Source organism: Pteronotus mesoamericanus, unplaced genomic scaffold (assembly GCF_021234165.1).
Source record: "Pteronotus mesoamericanus isolate MK-2021 breed Mesoamerican mustached bat unplaced genomic scaffold, CSHL_Meso_final scaffold_408, whole genome shotgun sequence".
In the NCBI taxonomy this organism is placed as follows: domain Eukaryota; kingdom Metazoa; phylum Chordata; class Mammalia; order Chiroptera; family Mormoopidae; genus Pteronotus; species Pteronotus mesoamericanus.
This window is the reverse complement of record NW_026555315.1, coordinates 5,751,526-5,768,913: the sequence shown is the minus strand read 5'-3', so window position 1 is coordinate 5,768,913 and position 17,388 is coordinate 5,751,526. Positions and strand designations below refer to the sequence as shown.

The 17,388-nt window shown below is 48.3% G+C and overlaps 1 protein-coding gene across 3 annotated transcripts; it reads left to right on the top strand.

Annotated features, from left to right (window-relative positions):
* Positions 1-856: 856 nt before the first annotated feature.
* On the top strand, positions 857-17,053 carry RAD51D (RAD51 paralog D). Of its 3 annotated transcripts, none has more exons than XM_054592911.1 (10): positions 857-1,107; positions 1,442-1,503; positions 1,709-1,827; positions 8,228-8,309; positions 8,558-8,692; positions 9,186-9,281; positions 14,430-14,520; positions 14,604-14,698; positions 15,980-16,144; positions 16,541-17,053. In XM_054592911.1, exons 1-10 carry the CDS (start codon positions 1,026-1,028, stop codon positions 16,622-16,624), a joined length of 1,011 nt encoding a protein of 336 aa, XP_054448886.1. In that variant the 5' UTR covers positions 857-1,025; the 3' UTR covers positions 16,625-17,053. The 3 variants fall into 3 exon arrangements, with proteins under 3 accessions (XP_054448886.1, XP_054448887.1, XP_054448888.1); XM_054592912.1 differs by having other exon boundaries at positions 14,628-14,698; positions 16,541-17,052; XM_054592913.1 differs by lacking the exon at positions 16,541-17,053 and having other exon boundaries at positions 14,604-14,766; positions 15,980-16,113.
* Positions 17,054-17,388: the final 335 nt, after the last annotated feature.

Below are 17,388 nucleotides of genomic sequence, written 5' to 3'. Positions count from 1 at the left end.
CCAGGGCCTCGGCTTCCTCCTGTGTGAAACAGATAAAAATAGCACCTACCTCATTGGATGAGGAGATAACCCTGTAAGGTTGTTATGTTTCTTCCAGAGGATGAGGCAAAGGAAAGGACATTTGAAAATACCAAATCCTATATTTTGTGTCCCATATGCTCAGCGTTTTTGTTTGTTTAAATGTTACTGGCCCTGGCTGGGTAGGTCAGTTGGTTAGAGCACCTTCTCTATAAGCCAGCGGGTTCATCCCTGGTCAGCGCACATGTAAGAATCAACCAGTGAATGCACAAGTAAGTGGAACAACAAAACTGATGTCTTTCTCCACCTTCCCCCCTCTCTCTAAAATCAATAAATAAAAAAAGTTATTCATAAAAAATGGAAAATACAGAGAAGCAGGTGCCCTCTGCGCGTTCTGCTGTTCTTAGCAATCATCATGTGATCTGTAATACCCTGATTACAGATCGGGGGCTGACTCGATTCCTCTTTACTGCCTCGCCGTCACCAACAGGTAGGTCCCCTGGGCATGGGGATGGTCAGTCTTCTGGAACTTTCTGGCCCAGCGATTAGAACAGAGGCTGACAAGGTAGGCCTGGGGACGTGTTTGACGAAATAGGTAGAGGCGAAAGCGGACTCGGAGCGCACATGGCGCCTGCAGGCGACGTAGATCCGGGTGGAAATCCGCCGTTGGGGCGCAGGACACTGGGCGGGTCCGCGGAGCTACGGGACGGCGCAGGTCCGCGCAGCGGCCGTGGCGCCGGTGGCTCGTTTCCGCTCCAGCCAACTGGTCCCAGGAGGCCGCGCAGTCGTCCCTCGCGGCCAGCAGATGGCGCTGCCGGTCCGGCTCTGGAGCCTGGAAGCCGGAAGCGGCGGCCGGGCCGGGACTGGCAGGGCCTGGGCGCCGGAGACCCGGCGTGGGGCCGCACCCTGCGCGCCGCTTGCCCCCGCCCCAGAAAGGGGCGCCCAGGGGCGTCTGGAGAGGGCGCTGCGGAAGTCCGCGGGACTGGTAGCCCGGGTCTCCAGGGAACATGGGCGTGCTCAGGGCCGGCCTTTGCCCAGGCCTTACCCAGGACATGGTCCAGATTCTGAGGAGCCACGGAATCAAAACAGGTGACCGCGTGCGCGTGCCACGCCGCTGAGCACAACGCGCAGGCCGGCCTCACGGCCCAGGCACGCCCGGGAGGGGGTCACCCCTCCCTCCTCTGCTCTCCACCCTTCTGGAGAGGCTCGGGATGGTGGGAGTGGTCGAGCCAAGCCCCAAGCAGAGCTGAACCCCTGCTGTGTGCCTGGCACCACGCCAGGTCCTACGGCTCAGTTAGTTCTCGCAGGCTTCCTAGGATGGCCTGCCCCAAAAGTAGACTTGTCACCCCATTTTACAGACGGGAAAAGCTACGCATGGGAAGCCCCGCCCTTCTTGCCAATCAACCACACGTTTTGTTTTCAGTGGTGGATCTGGTTTCAGCAAACCTGGAAGAGGTAGCCCAGAAATGTGGCTTGTCTTACAAGGTGAGCGAATGATCTCGTTCCAAACCTGGGCGTCTCTAAATGTCTATCCCTGGGCCAAAAGTCCCCAAAGATTGATGGGGGAGGGCATATGGGACTCTGGGATGCCCCCTCCCTTGCCTGGTCATTGCTCATTTCTGTATACTGTGGTCTGCTGTGGGTTGAAATGCCCCGGCTCCATCCTGAGCTGCCCCCACCCCTCCCGCAGGCCCTGGTTGCCCTGAGGCGGGTGCTGCTGGCTCAGTTCTCCGCTTTCCCCTTCAATGGCGCTGATCTCTACGAGGAACTGAAGACCTCCACTGCCATCTTGTCTACAGGCATTGGAAGGTTTGTATGTGTACTTTGGGAAGAAAGTGAGAGGCAGGAGGAGGAGGACGTGGATGCTTCCGGCTTGGCTTTTGATGCTTGAGTCTAGAGAGAGCAGGGTTTTTCAAGCAGGGGTGAGGGCAGCGTGGGCCGATGGTCAGGACTTCTGAGTTCTCTTACCTTATAACAGGGTGTCTCGGCCTCGCACTCCTAAGGTTTTGGGATGCATGACTATTTGATGGTCGGGAGTTGGGGGAGGCTGTCCTGTGGGCTGTAGGATGTTTGGCTGCATTCCCTCGCCTCTATCCACTAGACGCCAGGAGCACCTCCTTCCTCCCCAAGTTGTCACAATCAAAAATGTCTCCAGACATTGCCAAATGACCCCTGATTAATAACCACTGTTCTGTGACACAAGAGGCCAGTATTTTTTTATTATTCAGCAGATCAGAGCAACTCTTCTCCGGCTCTGCGTCCTATTTCACTTAAGGACAAGACAAGAGAGAACATGCGGGACTAACATTTATTGAGTGCCTAGTATGTGCCAGCCATTGACTATAGGTTATGTAATCTCTTCAGCGTGTGAGTTAGTGATCGTTAACCCCTTGAGTTTACCCCAGAAGCAAGGGGTGGACGTAGGGCTCCAGCCCTGGGGTACTTGATTCATGCCCCATACTCTGCAGCAGAAAGGGACCAGAGAGCACTCATAAAGGAGTGGTTCTATTCTGCCGTGCTGTTTGGAGAGGGAGCGAGTGAGAAGACAACAGCCACTTCCCGCCCCCTTTCCCGGCCTGTTTGTGAGGAATTTGATGAAGAACTCCGCCGCCACAAAGGTCTTTGGATTGGTTTGGCCCTTGCTGCTTTCATAACGTATTCTCTTGGCAAGGTTCACACAGCATGGCGCTTGCTCCTCCTGGTTGGGGGTCTGAGTCTGTCATCCATCAAGCGCTGGCTCAGTGCCTACTGGTTGCCAGCTACATGGCGTATAAGTGAGGCAAGGCGCCTGCACTTAAAGGAATACCGGGTAGAGAGAAGAGCGGGTGAACCCGACGGAGAGATGCGTCAACGTGTGGAGACCGCCTAGGAAGGAGTAGTTAACAGGAAGCCAACTTGGCCTTGGGGCTTGGGGAGCTTATAAAACCAACATACTCAGGAAGCATTCAGGCAGCAGTCAACTGCACTGGTAGGACTGCGGCTGCAGTGGGTCACCGCAGGGGAGGTCAGGAAAGTTCTGCGAGGGAGGCAGGCCCTGGGCCCTGGGCCCTGAGGAATGGGCGGGCGGGCTTTCTCTGGGTGCTTACCAAGAACTGGGCACGTGCTTGCACTTCCTGGTGTACCTTTTCATTTGTTCTTCACAACCACCAAAGAGCGCATTACAATTAAAACCACCAATCTGCGAGTGAGGAAACTGGGACTCAGGTGAAGCGCCTTGCCCAAGGTCATGCAGCTAGTAAGTGGCAGAGCAGGCACTTGAAGTCACAGCTGTCCCACACAGAGGTCTAAAAACCTAACTGCCGCTTGTCTGCGCTGATTCCTCCCTGGAGGCAGGAGGCCGTACTGTGAAAGCGGAGCTCCAGGCAGTGCGGCGGAGCTGTGCAAGGCTCGGGAGGCCGGCAGGAGGGAGGCGAAGGAGCGGCGGCGTGGTGGTGGTGCGTGTGTGGGTCGGATCTAAGGCAGGTGACAGTGGGGGATGTGGTGAAGAGGAGATGTGACCAGTCTTACTACCAGGTGGGATATAGGTGTGAAGAATCAAAGACGACCCCCAAGGTTTCTGCCTTCCTCGTGGTGGTCTGTGGACAGTTAAGGGATGTGACTTTAAAAATTTTTTAATTGATTTTTAGAGAGAGAGAGAGAGAGAGATTGATTTGTTGTTCCATGTGTTTATGCATTCATCGGTTGTTTCTTGTCTGTGCCCTGACCGGGGATCAAACCTGCAACCTTGGCGTATTGGGAGGATGCTCTAACCAGCTGAGCTACCCAGCCAGGGCTGGATGTGGCTTTTAAAAGGGAAGAGGGAGGGAAGTTCTTTAGTCAAAAATTTGGGAAATGCTCCATTCACCCAAATTAAAGAGGTTTCTCTGTCGTAGGCCTTCTCAGGGCCTTTCGTGCTGATGGGCAGCGTGCACCTTTGTAAGGGACGGCAAAGCATGGAGCGGGCCTTGGAAGAAGCTCTACTGTTGTGGGGAGACGGGTGGTTACTTGAAGGCCAGAGCAAGTCCTGCTTGTCTCTGTATCTCCTTCGTCTTAGAAGAAGACCTTCCAGAATTGGGGGGTGGGGGGGGGGCGGCGGGAATTGGAGCCGTGTTTGAATGAGTGGCTGAAAGAATGACTGAAAGCCAAATCAGAGGGGAAGATGGAGGATAAATCCCAGAAATCATTTGTATTTAAAACAAGTGGCAACACCCAGGTGTTCTCCTCCACGGGGCAGGCGGGGGCCTCCCTCCATGTGGACTTGCCCCTCAGAGGTGTTTGGCAGGCAAGCCCTCCAGGTGGTGGGAGACACGGAACAAAACGTAGGTGAGAAGGCGCTGGGCGGCAGATTTGGGGATTTCTTACGCAGATTGGTCCTCGCTGCTGGGAACATGCTTGATTCGTGCCTGGAGAGCCACGGCCAGCGGCTTAGAATCTGCACATTCGAATCACCTGGGAAGCGTAAGCAGTATATATGCTTGGGTCCCACCTGCCTGAACTGCTCTAAGCCAGTGGTTCCCAAACTTGTCTGCACATTAGAATCACCTGGGAATTTTTTAATGGGTAAATTTTTATTACAGATCTGATTGTTAGCAGAGCATTATTAAAAAATGTTTGAATAACATTTAGTGTTTTCCTGATTATAAAATACCTAGAGTAGACGGTTTGCAACACACAGAAGCACAGAAAAAAAACCCTCAGTCAATAATTTTAGCCGTTTTATGTTCATACTGATATTTTATAAGATTCATGTTAGATAGTATATACATTATTATCCCTTTTTTGCTTAACATTCTCTACAGTGTCTTAACATTTCCCCATGTCTTTAAAAAGTCTTCAAATCATTTTAATGGTCATATAATATTATGTAGTATGCAGAAACCACAATTTACCCATAATTATGCAACCAGTCTCCAATGTGGAAATTTCCAACTTTTCTTCTCTAATTCATTCTTTCAGGAATATATATTAAGTGCTTCCTGGAAACATACCAAAGCCCAGGCCCCCACAGACGACAGAATCACTCTCTCTAGGGGGCGAGACCCAGGCATCAGTATTATTTGAAGCTCCCAGGTGACTCCAGAGTCCAGGCGAGGCTGATACCTGCCTCTTTTTTTAAGAATAGGCAGGCAGGGTGGAGAGACATTGGCCTAGAGGTTTTCCGACTGTGCGTGCATCCACAGGACGCGGAAGCTTGGTTGGAACACAGATGCTGTTCCCGCCCCCAGGCGGGGCATGAGAGTTTGCATTTCTTACAGGTCCCAGGTGCTGCTGCTGGTCTTGGGGCCTCACCCAGAAAAGCACTGCTGTACTGGAGTCTCTGATCTCAGTTGGGGGAAGGGGATCCGGGAGTTGTAGGGGCTGGGTGTCTTTTCAAATGGGTACTTGTTACACAGAGGCAGGGTGAATGCAGTCCCGGGAAGGCACCGGGCTGCAGTGGAAACCCAAGCGTTTGACTGGGCGGGGCCTGTGGTTATGATTGAAATAGATTGGGTGCTGACTGAGGTGCTACTTAGCATATACAGAGGGGTTATGGGAGGCCTTCAAGGGCTATTTCAGAGGCTGGCACCTTGAAGGTGGGTGCAGGGTTAGGTAAAGGGTGCTTAGGGTCAGGACATGGCCGTACCCTGTCGGCTCTGGTGGAGGGGGAGGATCTTCAGCCCGTGGGCTGGGCAGGGCTTGGAGGGTGGTTAGTTATCTCTTTCTTGGTGGCTCAAGGACAGAACTTGGATCAGGAATTGGCTGTGTCCTGAGTTTTACCCCACGGCTTCCACAGCCGGAGTGCCGACAATGATGCGGACTAAATAGCGCTGTTCTTTCCCTCTTTTCTCTTGGATCGTTTATTGTGTGTCTCCCGAGTTTAAGGCCCTATGCTAGGGCTGGGGGTGTAATAGTGAGCAAGGCCCAGCTCTTGCCCCGGGGGCTCTGGGCCGAATGGGGAGACAGACAAAAACCAGCAAATAGAAAATAATTCCAAATTCCTAGAACTAATAAGTGAATTCAGCAAAGGTTGCAGAACATGACAGTAACATGTAAAAATCAATTGCATTTTTATATACTCAAGAAGAACATGTGGAAGTGAAAATTAAAAACACAATACCATTTAAAATTGCTTCCAAGCAAATGCAATACTTAGGTCTCAATCTAACAAAACAGGTATAGGCTCTGTATGCTGAAAATTAAAAATTGCTGATGAAAGAGATCAAAGAGAACCCAAGGAAATGGAGGGCCATTTGTGGATTGGGAGACTGGACATAGCAAAGATACCAGTTCTCCCGAAAATGATCAATAGATTTAATGCAGTTCCTACCAAAAACCCCAGCAAGGTTATTTGTAGAAATAGGCTTATTCTAATAATTTTATGGAAGAGCCAATGGCCTAGAACAGCTAAAACAATTTTGAAAAAGAAGAATAAAGAAAGGAATCATTCTACCAAACAGGCTTACTATATAGCTGCAGTAATCAAGACAAATGTGGTGTGGCAAACATACAGATCGATGGAGTGGAACAGAGAACCCAGAAATGGACCCCAAATATGTCCAACTGATTTTTGACAAAGATGCAAAAACGCTTCAGTGGAGGAGAAATACAGCCTTTTGAACAAAGGGTGCTGCAGCTATTGAATATCACAGATAATAAATAAACAAAGTTGAAAATGGATCATGTTTTACTTATCATCAGTTGTACTTAAATGTAAAACTTAAAACTATCAATCTTTTAGAATAAAACAGGAGAAAATCTTTGGGAACCAGGACTGGACAAAGTTCTTAGACTTGACATGAAAGTATGAACAATAAAATTAATAAATGTTTACATAAAAAAGTCAAAATTAAAAACTTAATAGAAACTAAAAACTTTTACTCTGCAAAAGAGAATGAAAAAACCAGCTATAAAGTGAGGAAAATATTTTAAAGTCACACACTCAACAAAGGACTTGCATCTAGAATATATAAAGAATTCTTAAACCTCAACAGTAGCACAGTCTAATTAGAAAATAGGCAAAAGAGATGAACAGACATTTCAACAAAGAGGACATACAAGTGGCAAAGAATCACATAAAAGGATGTTCAACATCATGACTCATGAGGGAAATGCAAATTAAAACCACAATGAGATATTGCTGCACATCTACCAGAATGGCTAAAATAAAAAATGATGATAACACCAAATGTTGGTAAGGATGTAGAGAAACTGGATTACTCATACATGGCTAGTGAGAAAGTAAAATGGCATAGCCACTCTGGAAAACAGTGGTTTCATATAAATTAATATGCACTTACTGTACATCCTGGCTATGTGTTCTTGGGCATTTATTCCAGAGAAATAAAAACTTAGGCTCACACAAAACCTGTACACAAATGTTTATAGCAACTTCATTTATAATTGTCCCGAACTGGAAACAGCTTACATGTCTTCCAGTGGGTGAACGGTTCCGTGGACTTGGGACATCCGTGCCGTGGAATACTACTCGGTGATAGCACAGCGCAAACTGTCAATACCATTCCTTGGATCTCAGCCGAATGGTGCCGGGTGAAAAAAGCCAGTCACAGAGGTTACATTCTTTATGATGCTATGTAGATGGCGTTCTTGAATAACAGAATAGAGATGGAGAACAGACTGGGGGGTTGCTAGGGGTTAGGGACTAGGCGTAGGGGGAGGGATGCGGTTATAAAAGGGGGCCACAAGGGAACCTTGTGGGGATGGAAATGTTCTGTACCTTGATTGTGGTGGTTCCATAATCGTACGTGTAGACATGTGATAAAATGGCATAGAATATGCACACAGACACACATGAAAGTAACACTGGTGAAACCTGAATAAGCTCTGTGGACCACATCAATGTCAATTTATGATATTGTACCAAAGTACAATTCGTCTTGAAATGCAAGATGCTACCATTAGGGAAAACTAGTTGAGGGGTACCGTGGGACCTCCCTCTACATTTTTTTTCACAACTTCCTGTGAAGCTATAATTATTTCAAAGTTAAAAAAATGATAAATGATGGGAAATACTGTCACGGAAACCCACAAGGGGCTGAGATGGAGAATGAGAGGAAGGCCTTCCGATGGGGCGGCGGAGACCTCCGTGGAGGGATGATTTTTAAGCCACTGAGACTGTCTCAGGACAGAACCAGTACTTGGAAGGAATGTCTTGTTTTTCTTGTTGGCTGCTACTCCCCACCTACTTCGCCAGTCCCTGGGTTAATCCTCGTCCTTCCTTTTCTGCCATCAGCTTAGACAAACTGCTTGATGCTGGTCTCTATACCGGAGAAGTGACTGAAATCGGAGGAGTCCCAGGGAGTGGCAAAACCCAGGTAACGCGAGCAGCCAGCGAGCAGGAGGGTTGGGGGAGGGAGTGTGCGGTGCTGGATCCCCGCGGAAGCTTCTGCCGCTACGGTAGCATGTGATTCAGAGCTTGGAAGAGAGCAGATGAGCGGTGAGAAGTGGCCCTTGAACTTGGCCCATTCGTGTCACTGGGATCTGAACTAGATTTGGTGGGGAGCTCACGTTCTGGGCAGCCTTTGAGGGGTCAAGTTCACCCAGTGCCTTTTTCCCAACTCAGCTATGTCTCTGTGTGGCTGCGAATGTGGCCTATGGCCTGCAGCAGAACGTCCTATACATTGATTCCAACGGGGGACTGACAGCTTCCCGCATCCTCCAGCTACTTCAGGCGAGAACCCCAGATGAGGAAGAGCAGGTAAGGGAAAGGCGTGTTGGAGCCCTTCGAAGCTCGGACACAAGACCCCCATTATCCCTTATGTTGTAAGAATTTGGGCCATTTAGATGAATAGTACTTGCTGGGTTTGAAACATGCTGTTCTATCAATATTTTCTGTTTTCTTCAAGCCTCCCTGGCATGACATCATCCCAGCTCCTTGCATCCCTCAGTTCAGGGCTGGCAAACACCCAGCATCGGTGATTCTGTCCCATTTCTCGCCCATGGCAGACACCCCACTGATCGGTCCATTCTTGCACTGTGCTCTGACTCGGCTTTGCAGCTCAGCACCCAGGCAGCTGCCACTTGACAACTGGCCCATTAGGCAAAGCCCACTTGTCATCCTGGACCTGAGTCCTTCTATCCAGATGCCTCTTCCGGCTCAGGCTCCAAGTCCCCCTTCATCTTGCTCAGCCCTGCCTGCTCTCCTCCAAAGCCCCCTCTTCTCTAAAGCCCCCTCTTTCCCACCCCTGCAGGCAGGCGCTCTCCAGAGGATCCAGGTGCTGCGCGCCTTTGACATCTTCCAGATGCTGGATGTGCTGCAGGACCTCCGAGGGGCTGCGGCCCAGCCGGTGAGCCTGCCGTTCGACCCCTCCCCGCTTCACTCAGCGGGCGGTAGGTGGGCAGTGTCCTAGGGCGGACTCTTTGGAAATGCAGATGTGCAATCTGGTGACTCCAGCTGTGCTTGCCGCTCCGGCTCGGGATTCTGAGCGCTCCCGTCATTCCTGACTGCCTCCTTGTTTACAGACTCGTCTTGCTCCCTGAACGGTAACCCCTCGAGTGCAAGGATCAGTCAGAGTCACGTCCGTGTCCCCCCCACTGGATCAGGTTTCAGCTGCAAATCATAGAGTATGGCTGACAGACACTTAAACTTCGAGGACGTTTAATTATCTCAATGAGTCTGGAAGTTGGCAGGGCCACGTTATTAGGGCTCTAGGTTGGCGTGTCTGATTCTCTTGCTCTTTCCTCTTGTGATTGCAGAGTGGCTGCTATTGCTCTAAGCTCATGTTTTTATACAGCCACATTCAGGGCAGTGAAAATAAATATTGGGTTGGCCAAAAAGTCCATTTAGTTTTTTTCTGTAAGATAAAAGACATGTTTTTCATTTTTACCAATAACTTGATTGATTTGGGTATTTTGAGTATGTCGGCTGTCTCCTGCTATTGGCTTCTGGGGGGTAGAGGTGCTCCTAAATATCTTCCAGTGCATAAGACAGCCCCACGGCAAAGAATTATTTGGCCAAAATGTCAACAGTACCAAGAAATTTCACAAACTATTTTTGACCCCTTCCATCAGTGTCAGCACCTTCTCTGTTCACTGTACAAATCTTTTTTTGCATTTCAGTTGTATTTTCACCTTTCTTAAGGTAATAAATCATAATACACTGAAAATGTTGTGTATCTTCTCCCATCTTCAGTATTAAAATGGCTGCACAGAAATTCACCAATCTTAGTAGGTCTTTTTTACATGCATGTTAATACGACAGCTGTCACAATACAATCTATGAAAATTGTTTCAAAGGAAGTTAAAGACAACTAAGCACTGCTAGAGCCATCCTATGGAAAAAACTGAACGAACTTCTTGGCCCACCCAATACCTCTAATCCCCTCGCTTTTTCAGCCCATCCCCTCAACCCCCTCCCATCTAGTAACTGTCAAAATGTTCTCTGTATCTATGAGTCCGTTTTTGGTCTGTGTGTTTGTTCATTTTATGTTTCAGATTCCACATATAAGTGAAATCGTATGACATTCCTCTTTCTCTGTCTGACTTATTTCACTCAGCACAGAACCTTCTAGGCCCAGCCATGTTGTTGCATATGGCAAGGTTTCATTCTTTTCTTTTTTTTAATGGCTGAGTCATATTTTATTGTATATATGCACAACTTCTTTATCCATTCATCTGTTGATGGACATTTAGATTGCTTCCGTATCTTAGCTATCATAAATAATGCTACAATGAATATATTATGCATATGTCTATTCAATTTAGTGTTTTGGGTTTCTTCAGATAAATATCTAGAAGTGGAATTGCTGGGTCCTTTGTTGTCTTTTGTTACAGCCTTTGTTTTAAAGTCTATTTTGTCTGATATAAGTATTGCTCCCCCAGCTTTTTTATTTTGTTTTGTTTTCATTTTCATGAAATCATTTTTTCCATCTCTTTACTTTGAGTCTGTGTGTCTTTTGATATAAAGTGAGTCTCTTGTAGATAGCCTATGTAAAGGTCTTGTTTTGTTACCCATTTAGCCACCATATGTCTTTTGATTGGAGCACTTAACCCATTTGCATTTAAAGTAATTGTTGATAGATATTGCTATTTTATTATTCATATTTTGAAAAGATTGTATTTATTTATATTTTAGAGAAGGGGGAAGAGAGGTAGGAAGAGAGGGAGAGAATCATCAATGTGCGAGATAAACATTGATTGGTTGCCTTTGCCCCCAACTGAGGACCTGGCCTGCAACCCAGACATGCGCCCTGACTGGGAATTGAACTGGCAACCTTTTGGTTTGTGAGATGATGCCCAAACCACTGAGCCACACCAGTCAGGGCTTATTATTCATCTTTTTTTTTTGTCTTTTTTCCCTTTTTTAAAATCCTCACGAACGATATGTTTATTGATTTAAGAGAGAGAGGTTGGGGGAGAGTGGTAGAGAAACATTGATTGATTGCCTCCTGTACCCACCCTGACCTGGGATTGAACCTGCAACCTTTTGGTGTATGGGATGACATTCCAACCAACTGGGCCACCTGGCCAGGGCCTTTTTTTTTTTTTTGGTAAATATCTGTTTGTGTTTTTTTTTTAATTTATTTATTTAATTTTAGAGAGAGAGGGGAAGGGAGGGAGAAAAACATCAATGTGTGGTTGCTTCTCGCACACCCTCTACTGGGGACATGGCCCACAATCCAGGCATGTGCCCTGACTGGGAATCTAACTGGCGACCCTTTGGTTCGCAGGCCAGCACTCAGTCCACTGAGCCACACCAGCTGGGGCTGGCCAGGGCAGGTCAGGGCTTTTTAATCTTTTGTTATTCTTAAAGAAGACCCTTTTACATTTCTTACAATACTGGTTTGGTAGTGATGGACCCCGTTAGCTTTTTCTTGCCTGGGAAGCTCTTTATTTGTCCTTTGATTGCAAATGATAGCTTTGCTGGGTATAGTAATCTTGATGCAGGTCCTTGCTTTTCGTTTTGAATATTTTGTGCCAATCCCACTGGCCTGCAAAGTTTCTGTTGAGAAATCAGCTGGCAATCTTATGGGAGCTCCCTTGTAGGTAACTAACTGCTTTTCTCTTGCTGCTTTTAAGATTCTCTATTTGTCTTTAATCTTTGGCATTTTAATTATGATGCGTCTTGGTGCGATCCTTTTTGGGTTCATCTTATGTATGTGTATTTCCTTTACCAGGTTAGGGAAGTTTTCTGTCATTATTTTTTCAAACAGGTTTCCAGTTCAATTCCTTGCCCTCTCTCCTCTCCTTTTGGTACCCATATGATGCAAATGTTGTACACTTGAAATTATCCCAGAAGCTCCTTAAACTATCCTCATTAAAATTTTTTTTTTTCTTTTTGCTGTTCTGATTGGGTGTTTTTTGCTTTTTATATCTTCCAAATTGGTGATTCGATTCTCTGCTTCTTCCATTCTATTGTTGATTCCTTGTAATGTAGTCTTCATTTCAGTTATTGTATTCTTCATTTTGACTGGTTCTTTTTTATGTTTTCTATCTTCAGTTTTATGTTTCCTATCTTTTTGTTGAAGTTCTCACTAAGATTATCTGCTCTTCCCCTAAGTTCCTTGAGCGTCCTTCTAACTAGTGCTTTGAACTCTGAATCTGGTATATTGTTTGTCTCCTTTTTATTTAGTTCTTTTTCTGGAGTTTTGTTCTGTCCTTTAACCTGGGACATGTTTCTTTGGCTCCTCATTTTGGCTGCAGGTGTTTGTTTCTATATATTAGGTAGAGCCGCTGTGTCTCCCAGTCTTGGTAGAATGGCCTTATGTAGTAGGTGTCCTGTAGTGCCCAGTGGCACAGCCTTCCGGGTCACTTGAGCTTGGTGCTTCAGGTGTACTGCCCCCAGTGCATTTCTATACCGCCTCCCCCATGGACTGTGTGCACCCTCCCGTTGTAGTTGAGCCTTGACTGCTGTTGGCACGTGAATGGGAGGGATTTACCCAGGCCAGTCAACTGCGAGGACTGGTCACAGCTACAGCAGAGTTGCTGCCGTGCAGGGGCTGACCCCACCCCACAGAACAGGACTCACTTCAGCCGGGCCCTGGTGCCTGACAAGTTCATCCCTGGAGTGTGTCGCCGGTGGAAGTGATTGGGAGGTGCTCCCGTGTGGTCTGAAGCTGTCCACTGCGTGGCGGATGCAGTCCTGCACGACATAACATAATCACGGGAGTGATGTCTCATTACCTTTGCCATATAACGCAGCCTAATTAAGAGAGTGACACTCCACTCCAACACCTTTGACATTTTATTAGTCAGAGAAAGTCAGGACTCATCCATGGTCAAGGGGCGGGAGCTGATTATACAAGGGCTTGAGAACCTAAAGGTAGGGATCACGGGGGGCACTGCAGGGTCCCTCTGCGCAGATGACCTGATGGCTCCGTAGCTTCAAGCAGGAAAAATAATGCTGTCCCATTCTGGCCAGAGATTTCAACCTGCTCCCCCAGAGAGCAAGGAGGGCTAAGTCAACTTCAGTTTTAGCTTCTCTCTTTTTGGCCATCTTCTCATAGATAAGCTGCTGACTGGCCAGGAGTCAGTAAGTGGGAGACGAAGGAGGCATTCCAAAGAAAGAGCAGACAGTGCTCAATATCCAAAATTTGGCCGACGTGAAGTGAAATAGAGGTGGAGGAAACAGAATCAGCAGATGGCTTGGATATAGGAAGCAAGGGAGCCCTGGCTGACATGGCTCGGGGGATTGAGCACTGGCTTGCGAACTTAAAGGTCAGCAGTTCGATTCTCAGTCAGGGCACATGCCCGGGTTGTAGGCCAGGTCCCCACCTGGGGGTGTGTGAGCGATAACTGATTTCTCCCGCACTAATGTTTCTCTCCTTCTCTTTCTCCCTCCCTTCCTGTGTCTCTAAAAGTAAATAAATAAAATCTTTAAGAAAGAAGAAGAAGTAGTAAGGGAGAAGGGAAGCATCAAAGACAATTTAGGTCCAAGAAACCAGGAGGATGTTAATACTTGTGTAGACAGAAAAAATTATGGCTTTAACAGATGGCTGTCTAGATAAGTCTATATTTGGAACCATTTCAGATATGGAAAATGAGGCCCTAGAGGCAGACCTAGAAGGAGACAGTGAAGTAAAGAGAAAACTAAACTCAAAGGAAGCTAGGAATTTGGGGGTAAACAGGAGAGGGAAAAGAGGGGCCTGCCAAGGTGGTGGGGGCTGGCCATATGGCGAAAGATGGCCACTAAGGAAATTCCTCACTGGGGGCCGCCACACTCTGGACAGGGAATTCCCAGATGTAATTAGTTCAGGGCATCTGCGATGTTCTGTGAATTAAACCCTCTCTGTCCACCCGGGTATTCAGTGAAATCTGTTAGACATAGAGACGGGGTTGGAGAAGAGACACTGCTGAAGGTGGGTGATGCCCGCGCGGCTCTCTGTGGTCAGGGAAGGTTCTTACCAGTTCCTGGGAGGAGCAAGCTTGTCCCGTGGTGGGAGCCCACCAGACGCCAAGCGGTTCATCACCGCGCCTGCTTCCCCCCAACCCCTTAGGTGAGCGATTCTTCAGGGACTGTGAAGGTGGTCATTGTGGACTCTGTCACCGCTGTGGTCTCCCCACTTCTGGGAGGCCAACAGAGGGAAGGTGAGCGATATGTGTGGCAGAGCCCAGGGTCGGGGCTGTGATCTTGTGTCCCAGCCCTGGAGTCCAGGCTCCAGCCCGCCCAGCCTCCTGCGCTTCTCCTCCTCCAGGCTTGGCCTTGATGATGCAGCTGGCCCAAGAGCTGAAGACCCTGGCCCGGGACCTCGGCGTGGCAGTGGTGGTGAGGAAGCGGGCCTGGCCAGCCGCGCTTGTCTAACCTCTGATCCCTGAGCTTTCCCAAGGGGGAAGGTGAACACGATTTCTGGCTATAGCTAGAAAAATTTCCCCCTTAAGTGGCAGCGTCTGTATTTCCCTTAAAGGGCAGCTTCTGAACCCCCAAGTGGCCCTGAGGGAAAGGGTCACAGCCCAACTTCCCTGGGTCACCTAGAGGTCTGGACCAGGAAGGGATCGGTCCCTAAATAGCCAAGCAGTCAGGACAGTCTTGTTTCTCTTTTTCCTTTCTTTAACTTAGGGAAGTTCACACAGAGTAACTCTCTTCCTGTTTGAAGTTTGACTACTGTTGTGTCCTGTCTTGTTACGCACAGCAACCAAGACACAGAGTATTTGTTTTTCTCATCCCAGAAACCCCAGCGCTGGATGACCACTCACCTGGTTTCTGTCCCAAGTTTTCCTTTTTTTTCCCAAAGCTTCATAGAAAGGGATCTTTTTGCTTTTACAATTAGGTTTTCTGCTTATGGAGTAGTTTCTTAAAAGTCTGCATGCTTCTCCTACAAAGGGTAAAAAATGGTTGCATGTAAGAGTCAAATGTGCAGTCAATCCCCACCTCTGCAGAAGCCATATTTTTACATAATGTCCTTAGAATCTTTTTTCTCTGCATATGTACATGTTCTTTTAACCAGCTTTCCAACTAAACTATAACCTTGTTTTTAAAAAAAGTAACCTACCCTCTTATTCCATTTCCCATGTCTTTAAAGATTCTTTAAGAACGCCACTTTTAGCAATCGCCTATGAGCTTGTTTAATGCCTATGTTACAGGGTCTTCTTACCTATGACGAGCCTGGGCAGAGTAGGGCAGACCAACCAGATCAGGAACCCCTTTCCAGAACCCTACCCCTAGCCCAGACACACAGAGGCACCCCCTGACACGAGGGGCTGGATGGACACGGCCTCGGGAGGGCCCTCTGCCGGGCTGGGGCGTAGGCGGCTTGAGCCCCGCACTGGCCTCCGTTCAGGAGGGTGCAGACAGCACGTATTCCCAGACACATGCCCCTCACCTTTGTTGGAGCCAAGGCCGAGACGTGGTGGGTTAGCGGCAAGAGCCGCGCACAAGGCGGGAGCCCAGGGTTCGAGTTCCAAGCAGGCCGTGGTAAGAGGTGGGGCTTTGGGGAAGGCGTTGTTCCGTACTAGGCCTCGTGTTCCCATCTGTAAAATGAAGCAGTAGGAACAGATGTCCTCTCTACTGGCATTTGGATCTGTGAGCCTTTGATTCTTTCTGCTGCAGGTGACCAACCACATGACCCGAGACAGGGACAGTGGGAGGCTCAAACCTGCCCTGGGCCGCTCCTGGAGCTTTGTGCCCAGCACCCGAATTGCCCTGGCCATCGGTGAAGGGGCAGGTGCGCCAGGCAGTCAGCGCACAGTGTGTCTGACCAAATCTCCCCGTCTGGTGAGTGGGGCCCAGGGGAAAATGAAACTAATAATAATAATACTGATAAATGAAAATAAAACTAAGCCCTGGCCAGGTAGTTTAGTTGGTTAGAGTAGCATCCTGATAGGCCAAGGTTGTGGGTTCTAGCCCCGGTCAGGGCACATGCAAGAAGCAACAAACCAATGTTTCTCTTTCTCCCTTTCTCCCTCTATCTTATTCTTTATCCCTAAAAATCAGTAAATTAAAATTATAATAATAAAACTAAAAAAAGTAATCCAGGCCCTTGAGGGTGGTTTCTACACCCATAGCTGTCTTATAGAGAAATTCTTAGATGCTGAGCCCTTGCAACCAAAGAGACTACCCACTTGGGTCACTAAACTCAAAACCTTACCCTTCTCTCCTGCCTTCCTCCAGCCAACAGGTTGCCAGGAGACGGTAGACCTTGGGACGTGGGGGACTCTGGAGCAGAGCCCAGCATTACAGGGAGATCAACCGTGATGATGCTGTTGACTGGGAAGGAGAGAGACGTCCAGGCCCCAGCTCTCCTGTGCAGGAGCACCTTCTGTCCACGGCACTTGGGCCTGCAGGGGGAGCTCTTGGGCTGGGCAGAAGAGGCATCTCAGTTTCTTCGGCTTTTCTGCCTGTGGAAACATAAAGAGCTTCTGGCGAGAGAGGATGCGGTGGTGGGAGGACCCAGAAATTCACGCTGGAGCCAAGTTTTCTTCCCTTGTTTCTACCACGTATGCTTTTAGTGGGAGCCGAGTTCACCCTGGCTTGGGGCATCCCTGAAGCAGCACACTAGTGACCGGATAGACACCCTGTGCGTCACCGCCGTATCTGCCCCCCATCCTAACATGGGGACTGAACCTTGAAGCTGTCTGCTTTGCGCTCTTTTTTTTTTTTTTTTTTGCCTGTGTAAAATGGGGCTCTCTTCTCCTTGGCTCTGTCTTTGAGTTACTGAACTGAACTAACCTTGTAAATGTAAAACTCTTCTTCCATCTATGTCCTGCTCTTAAAAATAATGAAAAGGAAACTCCCTGAGCCCTAGATCCACCTAATTTACCCCAGAAGGTTGTTTCTCAGTTTCCCCCATTGAGGCCCCAAAGAATGGTTATTTCGCTTCCACTCTTGCTGATTTGGTTTCACACACCTGCATGTATCACCAGGGCTAGGTGAGGCAGGGCGCTCCCTGCGTCCCTGGGACATAATCTAAGGAAGGGAGCATGTGACCTGCTCCTGGTGAATCCAGCCACTTGTTTAAT